The 25254-nt window shown below is 40.5% G+C and overlaps 1 protein-coding gene across 1 annotated transcript in view; it reads right to left on the bottom strand.

Annotated features, from left to right (window-relative positions):
• The window catches only part of LOC125425704 (golgin subfamily B member 1-like), a 59076-nt gene that overhangs the window by 33505 nt on the left and 317 nt on the right, over positions 1-25254 (bottom strand). Inside the window, exons 2-14 of the mRNA XM_048483237.1 lie at positions 20868-20925; positions 19952-20095; positions 19371-19517; positions 16979-17101; positions 14242-14409; positions 13806-13991; positions 10214-10336; positions 6940-7053; positions 5685-6006; positions 4859-4968; positions 4176-4293; positions 2858-2949; positions 2039-2190 (exon numbers count right to left, since the gene is read on the bottom strand). Of these exons, the coding sequence (XP_048339194.1) occupies positions 2039-2190; positions 2858-2949; positions 4176-4293; positions 4859-4968; positions 5685-6006; positions 6940-7053; positions 10214-10336; positions 13806-13991; positions 14242-14409; positions 16979-17101; positions 19371-19517; positions 19952-20095; positions 20868-20912 (1844 nt within the window). The 5' untranslated portion in view covers positions 20913-20925. The remainder of the gene's footprint in view (positions 1-2038; positions 2191-2857; positions 2950-4175; positions 4294-4858; positions 4969-5684; positions 6007-6939; positions 7054-10213; positions 10337-13805; positions 13992-14241; positions 14410-16978; positions 17102-19370; positions 19518-19951; positions 20096-20867; positions 20926-25254) is intronic.

Genomic DNA, 25254 nt, shown 5'->3' on the forward strand with positions numbered 1-25254 from the left:
ATTCCAGAATGACAGTTGTGGGCAATGTTTTCTGTTCCACTGCCATCACTTGTCCTATGCTGCAGTTTTTCAAACCATTAATTCAGTTTCCATACCTATGACCAGACCAGCATTTCAAATATGGTCACATTTCATGCTAATGTTTCTTTCCTTTGTAACTGTCATGCCTCTGGACTGTCGTGCCCCTGGACTGTTCAATAACGAGACTCTGTGTTCAGATGATTTCTTTATTATGAAACAACATCAGGGAAAAGCATTTAGATTGCTATAGTCAGAACTAATAGTTAAGTGTCAAAACACCTTCCATTATACCCCACATCATGCCCCTCCATGTCACAACCCCTCCACTCCTGAACATCAGAAATCAAGAGGGGTTTGGTCCCCCCCAAACCTATGGCCCAGAGACAGTATGGCCTTCATTTAGGTCAAAACAATGTACATTCCCAAGCACTGTGGAGAGCAACAGCTAGCAAGTGTCTAACAAGCAGGTAAGGCTTTGACTGGGAACCAAAACTAAAACAAAGCAGACAGGAGGGAGGGAGGGAGGGAAGGAGGGAAGGAGAGACAGAGGATCCCACGCCCTGCCTGTGAGACATGGTAGGATCAAATCAGAACTAAGCTGATCATGACAGTGACATGCTGCCATCATAGAGCCTTAACAGCATGTCTAATAATGATCCTACTCGTGAACATTTAATTAAAAAGCAGCTACCGTATATACTCGCATATAAGTTGAATTTTTCAGCACATTTTTGTGCTGAAAAAGCCCCCCTCGACTTATACACGAGTGAGGTGTATTTTTAAAAATATTTTAGGGTTTTGACTTTGTCAGCCGCCAGGGGGCACAGTTTTTAGGCTAGCAGCACCAAAATTTCAGGGATTTTTCAAGAGACTCTTCTGATGATACCACCCAAGTTTGGTAACGTTTGGTTCAGAGGGTCCAAAGTTATGGACCCCCAAAAGGGTGTGCCCTCATCCCCCATTGTTTCCAATGAGAGCTAATAGTAGATGAGGCTACATTTTGAGGGTCCGTAACTTTGGACCCCCTGAACCAAACTTCACCAAACCTGGCTGGTATCATCAGGAGGGTCTCCTAAAGATACTCTGAAATATTGGTACTGCTAACATAAACATTCCTCCCCTGACCAAAAATCCAGTTTTGAAGGATTTTACCTCTTGTGTTTTAGTTTGGTTGCTGGTTGAGCTAAGGTTTTTGTACTTTTAAAGTTATTGTTGAGACCATATTGTTTTTGTTGACCCTCTTTTCCACTTACAGAGCTAGTTTACTGTTTTTCTTTGAAATAAATATTTAAAAACATTTAACCTACTGGTGCCTCAATTAATGTAAGTTTATTGGTATCTATTTTTATTTTTGAAATTTGCCAGTAGCTGCTGCATTTCCCACCCTCGACTTATACGCGAGTCAATAAGTTTTCCCAGTTTGTTGTGGTAAAATTAGGTGCCTCGACTTATATGCGGGTCGACTTATACACGAGTATATACGGTAATTTTTTTTAGTGGAAGTTCAGCACATTAAATCTAGGGGGTAGATGGTTGTGTCCTTGAGACATTGATTCCCTAGCATTACCTCCATAGCAGAGTTGTGCCATTTAACGGATGCAAGATGAGTTTCAGCACAGAAGGGCTTGCTGAGGACCCTCTGACTAGATCCTCAGGAGAGGCAAAGTTGCTTTGAACCTCCTGTACACAACCTCCTCTAGAAACATCTGAGGAGGAAATGTGACTGCTTTTTGATGGCAATGCAAAACAAACTAGCAGCTCTGTCCCAACTATTTGCTTCAGAAATCATTTTTATCTCCAGGAGTAGAAAACACCAGAGCAAAAGCTAACCTTTAGGACTAAGATGTTAGGCCATCACTACAGTCAAATGCTGCTCAACGCCCTGCTGTACCAAATACAACTTGTGCGACAGAGAGATGTAAACTTTCTATGAAACTTTGGAGTCACACATACAATTTATTCACTTCCAATCCAAGCAAACAAAATAAAGTAGCAATGTTGCAAATATATTAGCTCACCTTCTCTTTCTTCTTCAATCTGTGCCATTCTGAGAGCCATAGCAGATTTCTCTTCCCTGTTTTGACTGTGCACATCCTCAGACTCAGGAACAATCTCTTGCCATTCCAAAAGCTGGTTCTGTAGTTCATCCACACTGTCTGATTCACTAGCCTGCAGCAAATGAAGTTGAAACATGGAATTAATACGATCAGCTCAACACAACTTTTTAGAAGCCAGATAACTTACACAAGTTTTCTTATGCACACCCAGTTAGTGAAACAAGTGGCTAAACATCAAGTTCCATATCTGGGAAACTGTAATTATACATTTACATTGTGACTATACATTTTGTTGACTACAGATACGTGAAAAATAATAGTTTTGAATTGATTCTACTAATGATGGTACTGTTGTAGTTGATGACTATGGCTCAGTCAGTTGCATATAACCATCACAATTTGTTTTAAAGCCTTTACTTGCAATCCACTTGCTTCATTTGTGATGAATATGATAGCTGCCTACTTGCTTCAAAAGTGGAAAGGGTAAGGGAATGAACAAGATTCTGAAATGTGAAATTCAGGAAACTCTACGTCAAGGGGAACTGAACTGTTTAAAATGGGTTTTCTTCTGACACATAAGTTGAACAAGCCCTAAATCTAACAAACAAACAAAAGTCAAAAAAACTGTAGGAACATCTGAAGACAATGCAGATACCAATAGAGATTTCAGAATAGTAATTCACAAGATTTTCAGAACAGCAAATTTTAAATACTTCCCTTGTTGTGAACCATTAAATAGAAACAATTTCTACTGCTAAAAATTCAAAACAGCAACAGACCTGTGAAGCTGCTCTTTTTGTGACTTGTTCAAGGTCAGCTTGCAATTTTCGCTGCTGTTCTTCATAAACTTCCAGCTTAGTTAGCAATTCTTCTGTAAAAGCAATTACTGTATCAATTGCTAGCCTCAATAATTTACCAGAATATAGTCATACAGAATAATTTAAATTCAAACTGTGATCACAGATACATTTAATGTTCACTAGATAAGCAACTCGGGCTCTAAGAAAATGACAAATATTACATGTAAAAAAATATATCTGCCGCGTAACAAATCTCCCAGCATGGTTTTCACTTAACTGGCTGTTTCCCGTGATGCCATGGTATCAAGAGAGAATCCATCTTGAAAAATTTTTCCAGCACAAGTTGGTTCCCGGAAATCCCCCTTCCCATGCCCCCCCCCCCCCCCCCACACACTGAGGCTACTCCGCAAGAACATGTTCTCAGGCCTGGTATCGAAGGAGAAGCTTACTCTTACCCTGGAAAGTACTATGCCCCATGAGTGATTGAGGAGGTCAGGAGGATATGGTCAGCTTCCCTCTATAAGTATAGCTAGAGAGAAGAACCCCTTATGCCTTTACCTTTTCTCCCTACCCCTCCTTGCCTCCATTAAGATACTTGTACTATTCTCTGGAAACTCATTGCCATAATCAACCACACTGTGTTAGGCTTACAGTACTTAAGACAGCTAGTTGGCTTTAATATTTTTGGGCTTTTCACTGCCACTGAACCATATATCTTGTTTTAAATATCTTTCTTAACTTTCTTCAATAAGATCTTCTTTTACCAAACCCAAGTGACCTTGATTACATTATATAGCAATGTAGGATCAGCCTTCACACATGAGACCCTTGAAACCCAAGTGCACGAAAGGTGGATACTTTGGGCCGAGTAATCAGCACCCTGCAAGCAATTTTATAAACGTGAGGGAGTCTGAACATCAGTCTTACAAGTGAACTTCTTGCTAGTGATTTTCTGGACCGCAGTTTTTAAGTATCTTTACAGACTAGAATGGAACTCTAAATTGTAAAAAATGAATAGAATTTTCATCCACGTAAGAATCAAACAACCACCCTCCAACACTGCACCTAGAGGTCTCCTGTCCCTCAGAAGAAACATTTTCAGAGGCATTTTCAGGTTGCAGAAAGTGGAGGGAGATGAGGAAGTTGCTCTACACAGGTAGAAATCTTTCCATCAACTGTGATTTTCAGTGATATCCAAAACATTAAACTGAGGTCCGGGACATTTGTTCCTTCATTATCTAAGCATACAACACCCGTTCAAAATCAAAAAGGAACAGAAAATCTTTTTACTATTCACCATTTTGAGTTTTAAGTTCAGAAAATGCTTGTAGTGTAGACTGTAGATCTTCCTTTTCCCTTTCTAATTCTGAAATTTGGTTGCGTAAGGCAGTTACATCATTATTCTTGGAAGTAACCTACAAAGGGGAAAAATCAAACAGTTTCTAAACTATACCAGGGCACAAAGCTTGCAACCCAATTATCCTAAGTATTTCAATAATCCAATAATATACACTGCACAAATCCCCTGATTTTCCCTGATGGTCCAGGCTAGCCCAATTTCATAACTCAGATGATAAACAGAGTCAGCCTTCATTATCATTTGGATGAGAGACCCCCAAGGAAGACCACAGTTGCTATGCAGAGGCAGGCAATGGCAAACCACCTGTTAGTCTCTTGCCTTATAACCTTATGGGGTCACCATAAATCAGCTGCAACTTGAGGGCTCTTTACACGATTTACTATAGCATGAAGCTCTTCCCACCCTAGTATCAGCTTTCAAGGGGGTCAAAGTGAGCTCCTGGCAAGAGGAGAGGTGGAAAAAAAACCTGTGATCATGAACACCTTCTGCTTGCAGTTTGCAGCATCCCAAACATTCCTTTGTATCTTTAAATTTAAGTGGGTATTTTTGCCCTGTTTTAGTACTTCTCAATCATCATAGAAACTTATGCATAGTGTTAATTTTGTTAAAGTTTTACATACATTTTTTAGTTCATCTTCCAGCTGCTTGATCTTGGATTTGGACCAAGCTTTCATCTTGAGAAACTTAGCTTCAGATTTGCTGGCCTCTTCTGATTTAAGTCTTACTTCAGCTTAAACAAACAGCAATCTCAGTCATTATTCATAATTATAATAATAGAAAATATAGTTTGATCTGCTGACATACCGATACATGAGTTTTAAAGATAAAATTACTAAGGATGGTTAGTATTCATTAATTAACAAGAAGCAGCTGACACATAGTACAGTAGTACAGGTAATTTCTGTACTTGCCCTGCCCTGGATGGCCCAGGCTAGCCTAATCTTGGCAAATCTCAGAGCTAAGTAGGGTTGGCCCTGGTTAGTTTTTGGATGGGAGACCACTAAGGAAGTCCAGGATCGCTATGCCAAGGCAGGCAATGGCAGACCACCCCATTAGTCTCTGAAAATCATAAGGGGTTGCCATAAGTTGGCTGTGACTTGATGACACTTTTTACCACCACCACCACCACCACCACTGTAATTCACATGCAGGATGCCAGAGAGTGAGTCAGGACTACACATCCTCCCTAGCTGGAATTAGAGCCAAACTCAATTAAGAGAAGATGACACAGGACACTTGTCTAAGATCAACTTACTCTTGCATTCTTTACCTGATGAATAACCTATATAGGCCCCCAGATTCTGGACAGATTAGCCATAAAGAAGTATCTCAGCACTCTTGAAACAATGCTACTAGACTTGCAGATGTTGTTTCAAAACAAGATCAAATGTGTACTGCATGTACTAGACAAACTACTATAAAAACTGCAGTAATTCAACAGGATACCTTCTAGTTGTTCCAGCTTCTGCTTCATTATAGAATCTGAATCAATAGTTTGTTCCAAATTACTCTGTCCACTGGTACTTAATCTGGCTGCTTGTTTCTGAAGCTGAAGCAGGGCTTGGTCTTTTTCTTGTAGTTCAGTTTCATGCTTCTCTCGGATTGCCTGAAGGTCAGCATTATGTTTCTCTTTGACTTTTTTCATTTCTACCTCATGTTTCTCCATCATGTCTTTCAGCTGGGCTCTCATTACATGCTTTTCAGCATCCAGTTTGGACTGGAGGTTATCTTTTTCTGACTGAAGACGTACCAAGATTTCATTAACTTCCTGGATCAAAATGATGATATTTCAAATAAGTGGAGGTGCAAACTTGTTTTTAACCTGAAACTGTTTTTCTTGAGTATACAGACTGATGTTTAGGGGAAGAAGAAGGGGAGCAAGAGAGGAAGAAATATGTCTATAAAGTATCAGAACCCATAACTGGGAAAAGTTGAAGACAGGAAGAAAAGAGGAAGACTCAACATGAGATGGACTGATTCAGTAAAGGAAGTCATGGTCCTCAATTTGTAAGACCTCAGCAAGGCTGTTCTGTTAATGATAGGATGTTTTGGAAGTCCTTGCAAGTTGGAAGTGACTTGATGGTACTTAATACACACACACACACTGAACTGCACTGCTGATGTTTCACCCAATGCTACTCCACTTGCTTCATCTTGTGTTTACTAATCCTCATCAGAGATTTCCCTCTCACTAATTTAATCACTTCATAATTTGTCCTTAAAATGAGCTCCCTTCCACGGTTCATTTTATTGTTCAGAAGGTAATGATCATCTTCAAAAGACTGATCAAATCTGCTAAATATATAATGTATGGGAATTTAGCAGCCATGTGAATTCTAGCCAGGATCCAAAATAGAGAAAAACAACAATCCTGAACCAGACACGAACAAGGCAAGGCTTTAATATTATATTGCTTGAAATTGTGCCCCATCTGTGTTACAAGTTAACGTTCAACTGTCTTTTTTTTATTACAGAACCTGGCATCCTCACCCTATGCAAAGTTTAGGTCCTATCCTGTACTGATATAACAGTGGAAGCATGAGGTGGACAATTACTATGCATCCCACTATTTGTTTCTACTCCTGGTATTTCCTGACCTTTTCCTTCCTGTAATTTTAATCTTGTTTATTTCAATAAAGTACAGCTATAAAGTACAGTAATAATCTAGCTGTAAGAAATGTCCTTGTACGCTGTTCCTTACTTTCAGTTGCTGGTCCTTGCCATCCAGTTCTTGTTGCAGCATGACTATCACCTGTGTCCTTCCTAGCATGACTTCCTCTTTCTCATGCAGCTTCTGTTTCAAGGCCTTCAGTAACTGTTAAGGATGAAACATTTTCATTTTATAGAATAGAAGTAGACACAAGATTGCCATTATTCTATATTCAGTCACAGTAAGACAGAAGTGACTTGATGACACTTAACATATACACCATATCATACACTTTACTGTTTCAGACAAAGGCCATTAACAAAATGAGGTCCCATCAATTAACATACACAAATACAGAACTATGTACAACAATAAAAATAAAAATGGCAAAAGAGCTATAAAACGCTTCTAAGCTGTATCAACTAGGTGTCCAGTAAACTAAACAAGTTTATACATTATTTTGTTGCAGAGATAAATTTGGAGTGGATTTTTTTTTGCAGCCAAAGCAAACAAAGACTTGCTACAAGTGATTAGAGGGTTAACATCTGCTAGCAGAAATACCAGTTTATCACAGTCTGATGGTAAATTTTGATGCATAAGCGATTTAACACATACACACGCTTGCACATAACTGGCATATTTCCCTCCCATAAGACTAACACCAAGGTTCACGTTTCTAGGACCTATGGAGCAACTCTGTCAATAGTTCTTCAGTGTCTCAAAAGGTTACAAATAGCCTTCTCCTCATTCCCATGTAGCCTTCTGCAATCACCCAAGGAAGTCTATTAATTTGACCTACCCTGTTTTTCCTACCTAAATGCCATCTCCTGGATCAGGGCAACCTGGACTGTGTGTCTCTACCCCCACAAGAAATACAAATAGGGCTTTGTTCTTGGTACCTTAGTCACCATTTCATGGGAGGGTTCAGAGACTACAGAAAGAACATTAGAAATCATCAAAGGGCATCCTGTGAACAAGGAAGCTCTGTAGGCTGGCAAGATGTGGGCCAGAAAGACAATTTTTTTTTGGGGGGGGGGGATATCTCATAGAAGAGACAATCTTATGTCTGTCTATAGAAGAAATGAAGTTTGCTCCTTGCTCCATTGTTTGGATCCTTTCCAACCTAGCTTCAGGCCTGGTTATAAGATTGAAACAGACTTGGTCGCTCTGATGACCCTATGCTTTCAGATGCATTGACATTTCCCCCTCCAAAAGATAATCAGATTGTCTCCTCAGGAACTGAGTATCCCTTACATTATGAGCGAAGTGTGTCAGTGAGTATAGGTATACAAATTTTGTCCCACCCTTAACTAAAATTTTGTCCCATCCTCAACTATACATTAAATAAACTGGGATTTCCCCACTCCCCTCTGTCATAAAAATCCTTCCCTGAAAGCTGTAAAGTGTCACCATATTTCCACACTCTTCACCAATCAGAAATGATTTGGCACAACAGTTTCAAAAAGAACTAGAAAAAATATCTAAGTTGTTTGGCATTGTCACAACAAAAAACAAATAAGTTTAAATATCAGGCAGTTGTTTACAGAGTGATGCTGCTGTTTCAATTTAGACACTGTTACAAAAGTTGGACATGTTTCTCAGTCTCTGGCAAGATATTACAAGTAATTTCAAATACAAAAAGTTTTTAAATGCTGTCAGTTTACTTTAGGAATTTAAAATTCCAGTTGGGTTATACTCATAATGATCCTCCTGACACTAGAGTTATCAGAACTTTATCATCTATAGATAGCTTAAGTGACTATTTTTATCCTGAGGTAAAATTTTGGCAGTTTGGCCTAACACCTGACTAAGGGTAATCTACCAGAAGAAGATTCCCTATTCACATAAATTACATTCAGGATTTTCCCTTCTGTTCCTCAGAAGAATCCCTTCCCTCTTTAGAAGCCCCCTGCCTCTCTCCTTCAGCATATCTTTCTCAATGATAACTAATTTATTTATTTATTGTTTAGATTTGCAGACCGCCCCATCCCCTGGGGGCTCTGGGCGGTGTACAACAACATCAACATATATCCAGTTTATCATAAAATAAACAATTATTACATATATTAAATCCATTAAAACCATTAAAACAGCGGTCAATACGATAATAATAGGCGTCCCATAACCCAATTAATTAAAAAACCTCCCCAAAAGGAGGGAACGGCCGGACTCCTCCTTAGGAGGGTAGCATAGATGTAAACAAAAGAATGGTTAAGGTAAATGAGTAAAGGGGGGACGCCCCTAATATCCCCCATTAATTCTCTTGGCCTCTCAATGGCTTTGGATTTCATCAATCATGGTATCCCTCTAGACGACCTTTCATGGTTGGAACTGGGAGGCACTGCTCTGTGGATCAGGAGCTTCAGCTGGTGCTCAAGCTTTGGCCTTTCCTGGGCAAGAAAGATCTTGCCATTGTACTGCATTGTGGCGCATGGTAACATCTAGATTAGAATACTGCAATGCAATCTACATGAAACCACCCTTGAAGACTGTCCATTATAGTTGGTGCATTGTTGGTACAGAATGCTGCAGCCAGAATACTGACTGGAGTGGGTTATAGGGTTCAGTCTTGTTTCATTAATACTGGATACAATTTGCTTCTGGGATCACCTCCTTCCATATTGTTCACCCCGTCCATTCTGGTAATCTCTGGAGGTCTTGCTATATGAGGTTAGATTAGTGACAACCAGAGAAAGGGTCTTCTCAGTCATGGCACCAAAATTTTGAAACTGCCTCCCCAAGAATATCTGTCTGACTCCCTCTATCATTGTCTTCCACCAGCAGACAAAGATTTCGTTTCGTTTGGCATTCTTCCACTGACTGTCTTTGGCCCTCCTCTCTGGTTGCATTGTTATGGGTATTGATTTGTTGTACTGACTTGTTTAAATATTCTATATACGTATAATTTTAACTGCTATTTTAATGTCTTAAAACTTCAACATTGAAACCTTTTAATATTTTGATTACACTGACTTTGGGACGCTATGTGGGTGGAAAGGTGTGAATATGTTTTAAATAAATACATATTTAAAACTCAGTGGGAAAGGTCTCAGTTTCAGTCATAAAAAGCAGCTACATATCTGCCCAAGTAACAACTCTTCCCTAATCTTCAAAGCCAATATTAATTTGCTTTAAAAACAAACACACAAAAAACACATAAGTCTTCAATCCTGGAATTTTTTGTGTTTCATTTAGTTTAGCACAATGGCTGAAGGTATAACTGAGAAGATATGCAGGAATATACATCAGAGATTGCAAGAGAATGAAGTCACCACTAGGTACAGCCTGCTGGACAAATCAAATTGACAGCATAGCTGCATCTTACCTGTTCTAAATCAGCACTAGCATCAGATTTGGCCACCAATTTAAACAGTTCTTGTTCATGTTTATGTGCTAGTTCCATCAGCTGTTTTTCTTTTTCCTGGATAATGTTTTGAAACATACGGATCTAAAAAACAAAGGAAACTCTATAAAACCGAAGTAAAACCATGAAAGTACCAAGCCAACGATTAAATGTGCTTATAAATCAGGCATTAAAAGCTAAAATTTTGAATGGTACCAATTAACTTCCTTGAACTAATTCTGGTTGGAAATGAGTCGGGTATCTCATGACACAATAATAATCTATTTCAATAATGCCCACCAGAAAGTATTCAGGTGCTGCCTTAAAACATGTCTTCAGTCTGTAGGAAACAGACTGGCAGACATAAATGGCGATCTGTTAATTTGGGAGGAAATCATGGTACCTCTCCAGGAAACTTCCTGAAGAGGCTTACAAAATGAAACATGATAAAGACATGAAACGTTAAAAGTTATTAACATTAAAATCCAGCCAGAGAATAAAGATTACTGAACAATTTATAATTAATAACAGACCTCAGGTTAGCATACTATAATTAACATACTCCCCATATTGCTTCGTTAGGTCCCCCCAATCTTTGGGGGAAAACCTATTGTAGGTCCCCGGCCCGAAACACATCCGACTGGCCTCTATTAGGGCCAGGGCTTTTATAGCCCTGGCCCCTCTCTGGTGGAACAGGCTCCCTAGGGAGACCAGGGCCTTGCAGAGCTTCCGCAGGGCCTGTAAAACGGACCTGTTCTGCCAGGCATTTGGCCAGCCGGGTTGACTGAGACCCCAGATGATCTAGGCCTCTGGTGGGCTCAGTTGGGGGGGGGGGGGCTTTTATCACCATCTGCTGTATATAAAGTTCCTTTTAGTATTTATTGTTAGTTTTTAAATGGTTTTAAAGTTGAAAGGATTTTATAGGATATTGTTATAATGTTATGCTGTACACCACCCTGAGCCCTTCGGAGGAGGGCAGTCTAAAAATCAAATCAAATCAAATCAAATCATTAATTAATTAAGAAAGATTGTGTTAAAATCAACATCTTAATTAATAATCAGGTTAAACAGAAACATTCTGGCCTAACACCTAGAAGAGAGTAATGTAGGCAAGCAAGTGAGCCTCAAAGAAGATAGCATTCCAAAGACATGGTGCCACTACTGATAGCCACCCATATAGAAAGCAGGGCTTATGAGACAGAACTTTAAAAAGGCAGCATGGATAATAGGAGGCAGGCAGGTCCTTTGAGTACTCTAAGCCCAAACCATGTAAGGCAGTGGTGGCGAACCTATGGCACTCCAGATGTTCATGGACTACAGTTCCCATCAACCCCTGTCAGCATGGCCAATTGGGCATGCTGGCAGGGGCTGATGGGAATTGTAGTCCATGAACATCTGGAGTGTCATAGGTTCGCCACCATGGATGTAAGGTGTCAGACCACTTTGAACTGTCCCTGGAAACAACCGGGTAGTCTCTTTTAGCACTGGAAGTGATACAATTCCTGTTTTCCACCCCTGCCTGCTGCATTTTGAACCAGTTGAAGTTTCTGGACCATGGCCACTCATGAACTGTAAGAACAACTTTAAGAAAACCAATCTATCTTCCTTGAAGTACCTACTGTAAAAAAATCTCAATGTCTGTCAAGGTACATTTTTTCAAAGTTCCTCCTTACAGCTAAAAACTCTGCCTGTTAAATGACCCCAGGGTCAAGGGGGGCCTCAAGGAATCAGGGAAATGGTGTGCAGGTCAGTCTGATTCAGGGCTGACATGAGTCGTATCTCCAAGCTAACAATGGCAAGAAGCCAGAGCCTGGTCATAAGTTATTTCTCCTCTATATGAAGCCTCCAGCATTCCCAGAGGTCAGGCTAAGGCTTCTGCTGACAGTCAACAGACTGACAGCAACACTCAAACATGCACTGCCTAAACTTAATCTGCAATCAATAAACAGTCAGTATTGCATTGCTGTTAAGAGTGCTGGACAAAGTACATTACTTCTTATTTATATATATATATGCTTTTGTTAATTTTACCTGTTATACAGCAGTCATCTTTCTGTAACTTTGTAAATGGAAATAAACTTTTTTTTTTTTTAAAGAGTGCTGGACAAAGTTTAGGGATAGTTTCAGAAGGCAGCCCTGTTGATGTGCAGTAGAACAGCTAGATTGGAGTCCAGCAGAAAGATTCTGGGATTATAAGCTTTCGAGAGTCAAAAGTCTCTTTGTCAAGCATCTGACAAAGGGAGTTTTGACTCTCAAAAGCTTAGAGAGGAAAAAAGGTACAAGGAGACTCAGGTTCAAATCCCTACTTTGCTGTGAAGCTCACTGATGATCTTGGGCCAGTCAATCTCTGTCAGTCAAACCTACTTCACAGAACTCTGAGATTAACACAAAGGAGGGCAAAACTATATGTCAGCTCTTTGAAGGAACAGCAAGATAATTGCAATAAATAGAAACCTGTGTCCAGTTTTTCAATCAATCCTCATCTTTCCCTCCCTCTACCCCCTCCCCTCCCACTTTTCTCCCTATAATAAACAAAAAGAACCAACATATAACTAATACTGAGTCTGGCCCCAGAATGCGGTCCAAACATTTGCACAATAGGGCCAGAGTCAGAAAGGGTCCACAAGAAATCTCAAAAACTCTTTCAAATCTTACAATTAAAACTTTAGGGATTTACAAGCACACATACCGCAGTTAAACAAACAATAATGTCACCTCATGAGATCACAATGAGCATAACCAAACATTTTAAAAGGAAGGAGGAGTTAAGAAGAGAGGGAGAAAAGTGGCAAGAAAGCTGGAGGGACAAGTCAGGCAACAGCAAGAGGAGAGGAGAATGCAGGGCAATGACCAAGATGATGGCTACGAGGGTGAAATGAGAGCGTGGTGGCTATGGAGATCATGGGAAGAGGGAAGTGAAGACAATGAAGTAGGCAACAGTGTAGAGCCATGGTGGCAACCTTTGGCACTCCAGATGTTAAGTACTACAATTCCCATCAGCCCCTGCCAATTGGCCATGCTGGCAGGGGCTGATGGGAATTGTAGTCCATAATATCTGGAGTGCCAAAGGTTCGCCACCACTGGTGTAAAGCGTTCTTTCCACCCCCAGATAGCTGATAAGGCTTCCAGCTAAAAGCACTTCTTATGCTGTCAACTCCAAGCTCCTGCTCCATTAGTTGGCCACAGAGGAGGGCACCTTGGAGATCCAAGTGCAATGGGTTTCTCAGATCTAACCTCCCCCCACACCACCGGCCACCTCTCTCATATCCTGTACACTTCAACTCCAAGCTCCTCCCCATGAGCTAGCTAACTGCATATCAACTCATGAAGCTGCCTCAGACCATATATCTGTCAAGTTAAGTAATGTCTATTCAGACTAGCGGCAGCTCCTGAGGGTCTCAAGCAGAGATCCTTCATACGATCTACTACCTGCTCCTTTCAACTAGAGATGCCGGGGGCTGAATCTGGGACCTTCTGTATGCTATAGCTCCTCCTCGAAGAAGAGAGAAGAAGCAAGGATTTCTCCTTCATGAATCTTCATAAATTCCCTCTTCTGTTTATAAGATCCACTTACATTTTGAGTATACATGGCTTCTCTTTCCTGGAAGTGTTCCTTTTCTTTGTTTTGAAGAATTTTCAGGTTTTCATTCTGTTCTTGGAGAAGGCTACATCTTTCTTCAAGGTCTTCAACTTTCTTTGTCAAGCTCTGAACTAGAATGTCCATACTCTTCAGTGAGGCCTCCTTTGTGGAAAGCTGATTCTTCAAAATCCAAGAAAGGCAATTAACAGAGTAGAATGAAAATCATGCAACTGGAATTAGCAGCAGACACAGCTAAATCCTGATCACTAACTGCAAAGTCTGCAACAGAGATCTGACAGTACGTGTAGCAGGTTAACGGTTATGGTTTTGTGTACATTATTCAGTTTATTCAGCACCATTCCATATCTGCAACTAAGCATCTCTAAATGATAGGTAAGAGAGGACTTATGCATATATCTTCACAGGTTACCTTTAATTCATTGTTATGGATGAGTACTTTTTTGGCATCATTAGCTGATCCACCATATAACTGTAAATCAATGATATATGCTTCTTTTTCAGCCAATTTCTTTTGCTTCTCAGCAAGCATGGCATCCATTTCAGCCCCTCGAAGACGTGAAGCATTCAATTCAGCAATCTAGAAACAAAATCATAACTTTTTCAGAAATATTTTGCTACCATCTCTTTGGTTAATACTTGGTGCCCTTGTCTGTCATCTATCACAATGAAGACTTCCTTTGCTTATGTTTGTCTTTGCTTTTCTCTTTCTTTGTCATCCTATAAAGACATCATCTTTCTTTTTCAGGTTTCTTCCAACTTCACTGAACTAAAAGGGCTGAATGGTTCCACCTATTGGTTGTTTCTATGACTTTCATGAGATATTCAGTCTTACTAACACACCTGGTTCAAAAATGGTCAGTTTAACAAAGTGACAGTTATGTCCCCGCTATCAGAGGCAGAGCTACCAGGGGGCCGGGGGGTGCACATTGCACCGGGCGCACGCTGGGGGGATCATGCCCCCCGCAGTTCTTCCCCCCACCCCCCACCCCATTTACCTTAGTTCAGCCTGAAAGTACAGGCTGGAAAAGCGGCCTGTTCACTTGAGGCTGAAAATGGCCTGGTGGAAACTACACTTCCCAGGAGACCTTGCAAGCCCCAATGTCTCCTGGGAAGTGTAGTTCCCACAAGGCCATTTTCAGCCTCAAGTGAACAGGCCACTTTTTCCAGCCTGCACTTTAAGGCTGAACTAAGGTAAGTGTGTGTGGGGATGGGGCGCCGTGGGGGTGGGGGGGAATGCAGAATGCACACCGGGCACAGTATGGCCCAGCTACGTGCCTGGCAGTAGTCACAGATCACAAGGGCTCAAAGGTGTTTTTTAAAGAGCAGTCTCACCATTGCCTCCTTCAACCTATCTGGGAAAATCCCTGAACTCAGGGACAGATCAATAATGTCCACCAGTGGGTCTCACACCTTATCACTGCTGGCTTTAACCAACCATGATGGGCATGGACATAAAAGGCAGATAGTAGGCTTCACAGAACCCAAAATTCTGTTAACATTGATCAAAGAGAGCCAACTGAAGCAGTCTAATAGAATCTGAAGAGAGCCAAGGGGCCTCCAGTTCACGCACTGTATTAATGTGGACTGGGGGGGGGGGGGGTTTCCTGGCAAAATAGTAGCAAAAGCCTCATAGTTAATTGCTGACTCACTAATATTTTTTACCTCATTGGAAGAGATGTGAGAGACCTAATTACCCTAAATAATTGCACTGGGTGGAAGCTAGCAGATGCAATAGAAGTCACAAAAATGACTTTCTAGTAGACTTTACCACTGTCTCATAGGCTTTGATAAACATCCTATAGGATGCTCTTAAAGCCAAGCCATGAGTACTCTAGCCATCTGTATACCTGATTCATCATTCAAAGTTACATGGTATAACAGGGAGCTAAGGTGATGCAGGAGCAAAAAGGGCACTTGGATGCGACGGCTGGGGAACACCTCCAGCAGGCTCAACAGGGTATCAGTTGGTGTCCTAGGGGCTGGTACACTAGCAGGATAGCCGACTTTTTTTCAGCATCCCATACCAGGCCAGTACAATCAAGGCTGGTGATTGATGGGATGAGATAGTCTTATAGAAAAAGTCCTGAATGAATATTGCTACCCCCAGTGGTGGGATCCAAAAATTTTAGTAACATGTTCCCATGGTGGTGGGATTCAAACTGTGGCGTAGCGCCAATGGGGCTGGGCTGGGCATTCCGGGGGCATGGCCGAGCATTCCGGGGGCGGGGCATTCCTGGGCGGGGCTGTGGCAAGGACGCAGCTGCTGCACCAGTCCTTGGGCGGGAAACGAATGCACGCAGGCGCAGGCTGCCACGCACGCCAGGGCACCTCCTGCTAGACTGCTTCAAGTTTTGCGTGCTACTGCTGAGAGGAGTGGCATAACTAAGGCAAAAATCACATGGCAAAACCACCAATTAGTAACCCCCTCTCAGCACGCACAAAAAATGAGTAACCTACTCTCGGGAACCTGTGAGAACCTGCTGGATCCCACCTCTGGCTACCCCTCCCCTCCCCTCCCTTAATCCTTTGTTCATGACTGATGAAGGACCAAAACACCTGGTTCTTTGAAGATGATTGTCTCGCCCTCCGTCACTCAGGTCCTGGTCACAAATGCCAGAAATACTCTATGCAAAACAATTCTGCAGTATCACAGTCATATTAAGTTTACCTCAGTGGAGAGTTTATGTTTTATTTTTGAGGGTTTTTTCTAACAGAAGGACTGATTGAGGGTAGTGTGGATAAGAACTTGGCCTATGTTAGAATTCTGTGTGTAGAAATCATAAGCCAGTACCATCTAAGATAAAGGAACTGCACAAACTGAGTAACATCTATGAAGCCAACATCTAAACTGAATTATAACTGAATAATTTTAAGTGCCATGCTGAAGAAATAAAAAACTCTAAACCACTGTGCCAAGCTCTAGTGTAATTGGTGTATATATTTCTCTTGCCTCCTGCCTTATTTGCCTCATCCATCTCCAGGTTAATATTCCTCCCTTCCCCTCTATCTGTTAAATAAATCTGTGTTTCTGTTCTGGTCTTTTCCACTGATATGTGTGCATGTTATTCTAAATTATATCCTACCACAACAATGCAAACAATAAAAATGCAAACAATAAAAATTATTACTTTTTTACAAAGCAGTACCTTGTCCTGTAGCTCTTCATCTTTTTGAGTATTTTGAGTTTCTAATTCTTCAATTTTCTTTTTAAGTACCAATATTTTTCCACGACTTGCAGCAGCATTATGTTGTTCACCATCTCGAGATCCCTAAAAATGTAAATCTGAAAATTTAGCTTCTGCTAAAAAAAAATATTTATGTTAAATCAGTGCTACAGGACAACACACTTTTCAATTCAATGAATGTTTTAAAAGTTTTCAGTACATTGAGAATTGTTGGCCTATGAAATCTGAATAAAGTATGAATAAAAACAATTTTAAATAAAGGAGTACAAGAGAGAGAGGTGGGACCACAAGTACATACAACAAAAGGAAGGTTCTATCCTCTCTCCAGCCTTTATTATCCCTTTATTATCTCCATTCAGGACCAGCTTCCCCCTCAACTGCTCCCTTTCGGCTCCTCCAATCTTCCTGTCACTTTCTTGCCCACTCATGCCCTCCTCATGTTCACTCTGCACAGCTTCCCTTTGAAGCTCTATTTTCCATACCCTCAACCTTTTCACTTCTTCCTTCTCTTGACCCCCACTAAACGTTTTTCACGTTTTTTGAAAAACCCGGGTTGAGGGAAATATTGCGGGTCAATCCCACTTTGAGGAAGGAACCCATGAGAAGTTCTTGCACAAACCAGGATATTTCCCTTCGTCAACCCGTTATATTTGTACCATGCAGAAACAACCATGTATAAGATTATTTCCTGTGGGACCCTGAAATACAAATGCTGCAGGGTCAAGCAGCAGTCCCCAGCACTACCTTCTAGAATACGTGGTCAAGTAAGAGTAGAATCACTGAAGCACAATACCTCCCATTCCCAGTCTTTTTAGAAGAACAGTATGTTTGATAGTGTCAAAAGCTATTGACAAGTCCAGGAGAATCAACAGGGACAAACTCTCCATCATTCTCCCATCAAATACCATCAGTCAGAGCAATCAGTAAACTCAGACCTGACTCCAAACTGAAATGGGTCTAGATAATCTATCTCCTCTAAGACTGCCTGAATCCATACAGCCACCATCTGCTTGAGCACCTTACTAAAAATGGGATGCTGGCCAGCAGTTAGTAGTTGTTTAGGTGAGGGGAGCCCAGGGACACCCTCTAAAAGTCCTTGTGACTCTCTTTCAGGGCCATCAAAACAACATCTTTCAACAGAGAAGCATTTATCACCTCCTGGATCCACTTAACCAACCCAGGCCTGTTTGACACCAACAGCCACAAAGGGTCGACTCTAGAACTAGCATCTCATATGCTTCTGAGCAGCTTGTCCATATCATCAGGCCTCACTAACTGAAAGTCATCTATACAATGGGACCAGACTCTGCTCCCACGGCATTGGGACTGTGTGGAACCAATGATGGAACCTTAGTCATAGTGAATGTGAGTGAACGGAGTTCACTTCATTGCCACCATTGCCAGAGCAGGTGTGATAATGTGCTCTTACTCACATCTGATCAAATTCACTTTGCGTTTTCTTCCACTTGCATCCCAACCAATTCATAATCTAAAGCTCCTTTGTAAACTAAGGAACATTCCAGGCTTCCCAGGAGGAAAGAGATTAATCAGGTGTAAAACCTGGGTCATCTCTTCAGTCTACAGATCCACCAAAATTGCTGATCTATAATCATAATCACATTTTAAGAGGATATAGTTCGTTTAAAGGTAATGAAGTTTACTTCTAAGTGAATGCATACAATCAGGCTATTATGTTTAAATCTAAACATGGGACACTCACACTTAGGCGGGTTCTGCAAGGGCCGTGGGAGTGGCGAGGCACCAGTGTGCATAACAAGAATGCTGGCCTGGGGCCATTCACACACATGTATGCAAGCAGCCCCAGGGGGCGGAGGGGGGGCGGTATTTTCTTATCCTGACAGAGCTAAGCAGGGATGAGGAGGTAAGGTTTTTTTTAAAGTGGCACGCTGAAAACAGCGCCTTCCCCCTGTGCCATTCGCTTGGCACCGGGTGGACGCTGCCGCTTTCCAAATGACTCGCAGTTTAGCAAGTCAACTAAACACTGTTTGGAAGGGAAAAGAGCGGCGCTGCCTCGATTTGGAGGCGGAAGCCATGGGAAATTCCCCCTCCAAACTGTGTTTTTACCAGCCAACACCGGTGATTTTGGGCCATGCAGAATCCGCCAAAGACGCAGACATACTCTGGTGCCGTGATTTCTCCACAACATTGTTTACTATGAACAAACAACTCACAAGTTAATAAACAACTTATATAGCAATAACTTAATAAAAGCAGCAAGCAAATCACTGGTGGGGGAAGCACAGATGTATGCCCCATAAACTCATAGAGAAACACACATACAATTAAGGCCAAAATCTTGATGTCAATCTGAAATTTTAAAATTTAAACTCACTCTTTTTTGTTCAGATTTTTCTTCTTGTGTTCCAGCTCCGGATAACTGCTTCTTAAGTTCCTCTAATTGCGAATTCAACGATGTTACTTTGGCTTTGTTTTGCAGCTTTAATTTGGAAATGTTGGCTTCAAAGGCTTCTTTTTCTTCCTAAAGATCATTAAAACCTTGTTTTTAACTGAAAATGCATATACAATTTAATTGCAGATATTATAGATTGGCCGGGTGCGGGGGGAGAGAGACCAATACTAGGCAAATTTTTGCACTAAAAGAACCTCAGCTCCAAGACAGGTGGCATTAGGCTCAACAGTGCATTACAGTCACCAATTTGGAAAGGGTAATTTTAACCCTAGGCTTATAACAGCATCTGTTCTCACTTGGGAAACATTTGCATTTTGAGTGACAACCAAATCTGGCAATTTATGGAAAGTTAAAATAAAATAGAAGGGAGATGCACCAGCTGCTTATAATCACTGTTTGGGAATACAGTTTGAAATAATAGTTAAGTAAGAATTTAGAAAAAAGATCACTACCAGAAAATTTTAAAAATCATGTTCTCCGCTTTGACATATACAAACAAATACCTTTAACTGTTGCTTATTATTGTGTAGCTCATTATCCTTTTCCTTGACATGTTCCTTGAGCTGCACTACCAGCTGTTTAGTTTGGGCCAGCTGTTCAGTCAAATCGGCCACTGACATGTTTGCTGCTTTGGAAGTCCCATGAGTCTAAAAGAGATCAGAGTTAATTTATCAGCAGCAAAAAAAAGGTGTAAGACAAGCTCACATACTTTTAGAATGGAACACTTTCTATATTTCAATATTCACAAGAGAGTTGTGAGGAAATCTTTAAAGAATCTTTAAAAATAAGTACCCCAACCCAGCAATGTCTGAAGGAGGTACTGCCATAAACTGCGAAATCTCCTGCCCCATGCACTTTAGTGGAAAAAGCAGATGGAACTGATCCCTGCACATATGTGAGAGCTCATGAAATACTTTTAAATATATTTAGTAACTGTCCCACAGAATCTATACTTTAAAAGTGAAACATACATTTTGCCAAATGAGCAGCATTGTGGAAGTTACATGTAACATTATTTCTACGTTGCCTGGTCTGATCCCTACAAGCAAGCTTGCAGTAGCCAGGGCTACACATGTAGTTTTAAGGAAGTTGAAAAACACTGCCAATCTTCTGGCTGCATGTCACATGCACACACATATATGCTCACTCTTATGCTTGAGGTTTCTTTAAAAGGCTATCATACACAACCCCAAATACTGAGTCAGGTTTTTTTTAAATCCCAAAAACTATATGGTAACGCGGATATGGGGTTAACCGAACACCAATTAGACTGGAAACAATAAGCCTTCAAGCATTTGAGATGACACGGTCTCCAAAATCAATAAAATTTCTTATTTTTAAAGCTGAAGATATTTAGAATTGTGAATTACAATTTATACAATGCAAACAAAGTTAAAGCACTTTTTTTACAATACCTACTCCACGTGTAGAGGCTGAATCATCACCACTGCCCCATTTCCACATAGTTTAAGATGGTCTGTGGAAGAGTATAAGCAATTTTAGTACAAGCTACATTTATTTCAGGTATTTTAAGCTACATTTTAAACACATCTAAAACATGAAACAATAATAATTACTCATTCATGAAACAGTAAAACCTAGAAACCAAAAACAAAGAACACAAGGAAACCCCTGCTGGATCAGACTAGAAATACATATTCCACAATGCCTGACCAGATATCCCATGCAGCCCACAAGAAGAAGCATTGGTTTTTATACTCTGCTTTTCTCTGCCATAAGGAGTCTCAAAGTGGCTTACAATCACATTACCGTCCCCCCACCTCCACACAATAGGCACCTAGTGAGGTAAGTGGGACTGAGAGAGTTCAGAGAGAACTGTGACGAGTCCAAGGTCACCCAGCAGACCTCATGTGCAGGAGCGGGGAAACAAACCTGATTCACCAGATTACACTCCATAGCTCACGTGGAGGAGTGGGGAATCAAGCCTGTTTCTCCAGATCAGAGTTCACCACTCTTAACCACTATACCACAATGGAAGGAGTATGTGGCCAGGCCTCCCACACTGTTGCCCGCAGCAACTGGTACTCAGAAGGCATTATCTCTGAACTTGGAAGTTCCTTTTAGCCATCATAAGTAATAGCAGAAAGAGATAGCTTTGATCCTACACAGTCTAAGCAGAAATAAACTGTATAAATGGTAACTCCCTCCCACACACACACCCTTCTTCTGCAGTAATCCATGCCCGGAGAAGCTGTGCCCCCAAGGGCCCACTCGGAAAACCTATAGAGACCAAGAAAAGGGGCTGCAGGGAATTGCCAAACAATCAGCCTCTCATTCTTCCACAAGAAAAGTGCTTAATACAAGTTAAAAGGGAGATTAGGATCCAAGAAGGAATTTAAAATAACTGTGAACTAATCAATCCATCAGAGCTTTTAAAAACTGAAAAGGTTTTATGAACCACTAAAATAACAACAAAAACTATGCTTGAGAAACGTGTTCTCTAGTGAGCGCTATTACCAAAAAGACTATGCCTCATGCCATAGCCTTCCTTAGATATACACAAATGATAGGAATTGGGGTGGTGTGTCATAAAATGAACTAAAAAGGAACCAGCATTCCCTGAAATATGCAGACTGTTCAAGGGTTTAAAGGTCAATACCAGTTTCAGATGAGTAGCTGTGATGGTCTGCAGTAGAAAAGTAAAATTTCAGACCGGTAGTGCCTTAAACACCAACAAGATTTCCAGGTTATAAGCTTTTGCTCTGACCTGGATGGCCCAGGACTCGCAAGTGTTACAAAACGAGCTGAACAATGGTGAGAAACTCTCTAAACACCCAGTGTAATATATTTCTTTTAGGGAAAGAAGATTTTACGTTAACCAAAAGCAGACAGGTGCTTTAGACTTTTTATTAGATTTTTATCCCACTCTTTCACAAAAAGATCCGGGCAGTTTGCAACATTTTCTCACCCCCATCCCACAGCGGATCCTCACAACTAGCTCGTGAGATAGACCAGTGATCTCTAATGTGAGACCTGCCAGTGTGTTCCCTGGCTCCCACTTCCTCTTTCTCCAAAGCATTTCTTCCCAAAAGCCTGAGTGTGCTTCAGAAGAACACAAAAAGAGCACCTTTCTTTCTTTTGCCATCTTTTATACATACACAATGCTGTTAAAGATAGTTTGTCTGTAGTAATCGCACACTATTAGCCAGTCCCAGTACCAGTTACAATGAAGATACATATTTGATGCTTGCACACATTCTTATGCTGAAGTGCTACTGTTGCAAGAAATTAATCATATTTAAAACAACACAAAGCATGTTGGTATACTCTTTTCCACCAAAGGATGACAGTAGAATTGTGTATCAATCCACCATTTCCTGGACCTTTGTTCTAGCATGCTGCGCTTAGGTCCTAGTCCCTTGGGAACAGAACTAGATAGGCACTAAGGACCCAAGTGGAACATTCCAGAACAAAGAAGGTCCAAGAAATGGTGGATTAATATATATTTCTATTTTCATCTTTTGGTGGAAAAGAATGCAATACAATACATACAGGTGCAGAGAACTACGCTTTTTTCAAATCAACTTTTATTTCTATATACTAGGCTCAGCACATATATATTTGGAGAAATAAATAATTTTATATTTGGTTATTCCAGCCACTGGAATAATTTTGCTGCCATCATCATACGCACATTCAACAAGTCCCCAGTTTTGCTAACTCCTGTTTGGATATTTGTTTTATTTTAAACAGTTTTAAACTAACACTTTAAAATAAACCACAGTTTAAAACATACACAAAAGCGCGATCCAATTAATGCACAATATTACCACACCACCAGTTATTTTTTGTATGTTTTGAGTATTCACAGTTTTCCAAACACACTTTTTCTCAATTTGAGTAACAACTTCAACAATAAATGAGATTACAGCAAAAGCAGTTCTATATTGCCAGAAGAATATTTACATATTAGTATGTTTTATAATTGAAGTGGGGAAACACTTTGAAACTGAATTGTGAATTGCTTAAACATATAAAAGATAATACTGAACTTCACACTGAGCATTTTTACTGTCAAAAACTGTATGCTGCAAAAACCAAAGTACATTTATTTTTTGCTAATTAAGTAAACTCTTTAAATTCAACCACATGGCATTTATCCTATCTGAACAAGTTTTATTAAGAATATCAAACAGCTTAGTCAACTAAAAAATCTCCTTACATTAAAAAATCCCTATGAAAACCGTATTTGAACTGTTTTGTCAATATAATTAAAATCAAGGATTCAGTCCTATACACATTTACTTGACAGTAAACAGCACTCCATTCAGTATCTATTTCTAACAGGAAAATGATAGCAACACAGATAGGAACAAGTTTCATAGGTATCCAGCTAAAGACACTTAAACACTGATACTTAAAAATAACCTAAATATCAAAAAGAAAGAAGTTCTGAAAAGGAAGAACCAAGGTTGGTACTTGGAGACAGAATAAAGAAACAACATATTGTTTTTAAACAATAAAAATTAGAAGTTTAAGGACTTTAACGTGTTTTCTTAATGGTTCATTGTCAGGAGTTTAAAAATCATTCTTTCCACTACTGATGAAGGTATACAACTCCAGCAGAGAAACAGGGTGGTTTTTTTTCTCATGTTAGGTGTATAGTTAACTCAATAGATTATTACAAAGGTGCTGCAATTTGCAGAAAACTAACAAGATTGGCATTTGATTAATCAAAGAAAAGTAGAGAATGAACTGTTTGAAAAGAATACACATGCACAGCCCTGTATTTAATTTTTGTTCCTTTTTGTGCATCAGATTCCTCTGCAGATTGCTGAGAAGTACATTCTCATAACTATTTATAATACTCCAGTGTATGCATTGTATTTAAAAACAAGAATCCACAGATGGGCACTGCTTCACTATGAGTGCCATAATCTACAAACCAACTGTCTCCTCCCAGCTGTAAATCCCTCTTTAAGACTCATCTGCTTCAACAGGGAGAGAAACAAAAGGAAAGGATATCTGCTACTATTCTCTCTATCTGACCTACTAAGATTTCAACTTATATGAATTTATTATGACCGCTGTGCATTTTTAAAAAGCCAATTTAAAAGGCCAGTTTATGCTACGTTTTCCCCCACAGCAAGTTATATGTTTGTAAATATTCATTTACATGAAGAAACCAATTTGGCACCTACTCCAGTTTCCCTTTTGCGTGCTGCAGCAAAGTACATGTAATCTTATTTGTGACAAAATTCTTTAAGGGACTCTGATCATACAAAAACAATTATTACTGTGAACCAATATCAGACTCTCACACCTTGTTACTCATCCCCATAGTTCTGCATTAGAACTACAGCATCTCTGGATAGTTTCCAACTCTCTCCCAATAACGAGATTGCCCTTCTGTGTAATACAAATGAAAGTCCCAAATTAGCCTTCTCCCAGTCCCAAATGCCAGCTACAACGGCTGCCAGAGACAGCCCCCCTGTACGGAGAGTCACTCCCACTGAGCTTAATGGTCCTTATTATGCAGCCGGTTCGTCTACTTCACAAGTCTCACAATTTGTGACAGGGCAATCTTGTTCCACTGATTCTTGAGCGACAGCCGGCTGACAATCCCCGCTTGGGACGATCGCTGCCCGATTTTCTGGCCCGCCCGAATAAAAGCAGATGCGATCTGGTTGCTTTTTCCCTACAGAGGTGCACTACGCACGGGCGAGAGAAACGAAGGCTTCTACGCAACTACCCATCTGAGTGGGACTCTCCGTGGAGGCCTCTGCTTCGAAACATCATGAGACTGGTGGTAGCAGATCGAGGCGACGACGGCGCATCCCCTTTA

Source organism: Sphaerodactylus townsendi, linkage group LG02 (genome assembly GCF_021028975.2).
Source record: "Sphaerodactylus townsendi isolate TG3544 linkage group LG02, MPM_Stown_v2.3, whole genome shotgun sequence".
Lineage (NCBI taxonomy): Eukaryota > Metazoa > Chordata > Lepidosauria > Squamata > Sphaerodactylidae > Sphaerodactylus > Sphaerodactylus townsendi.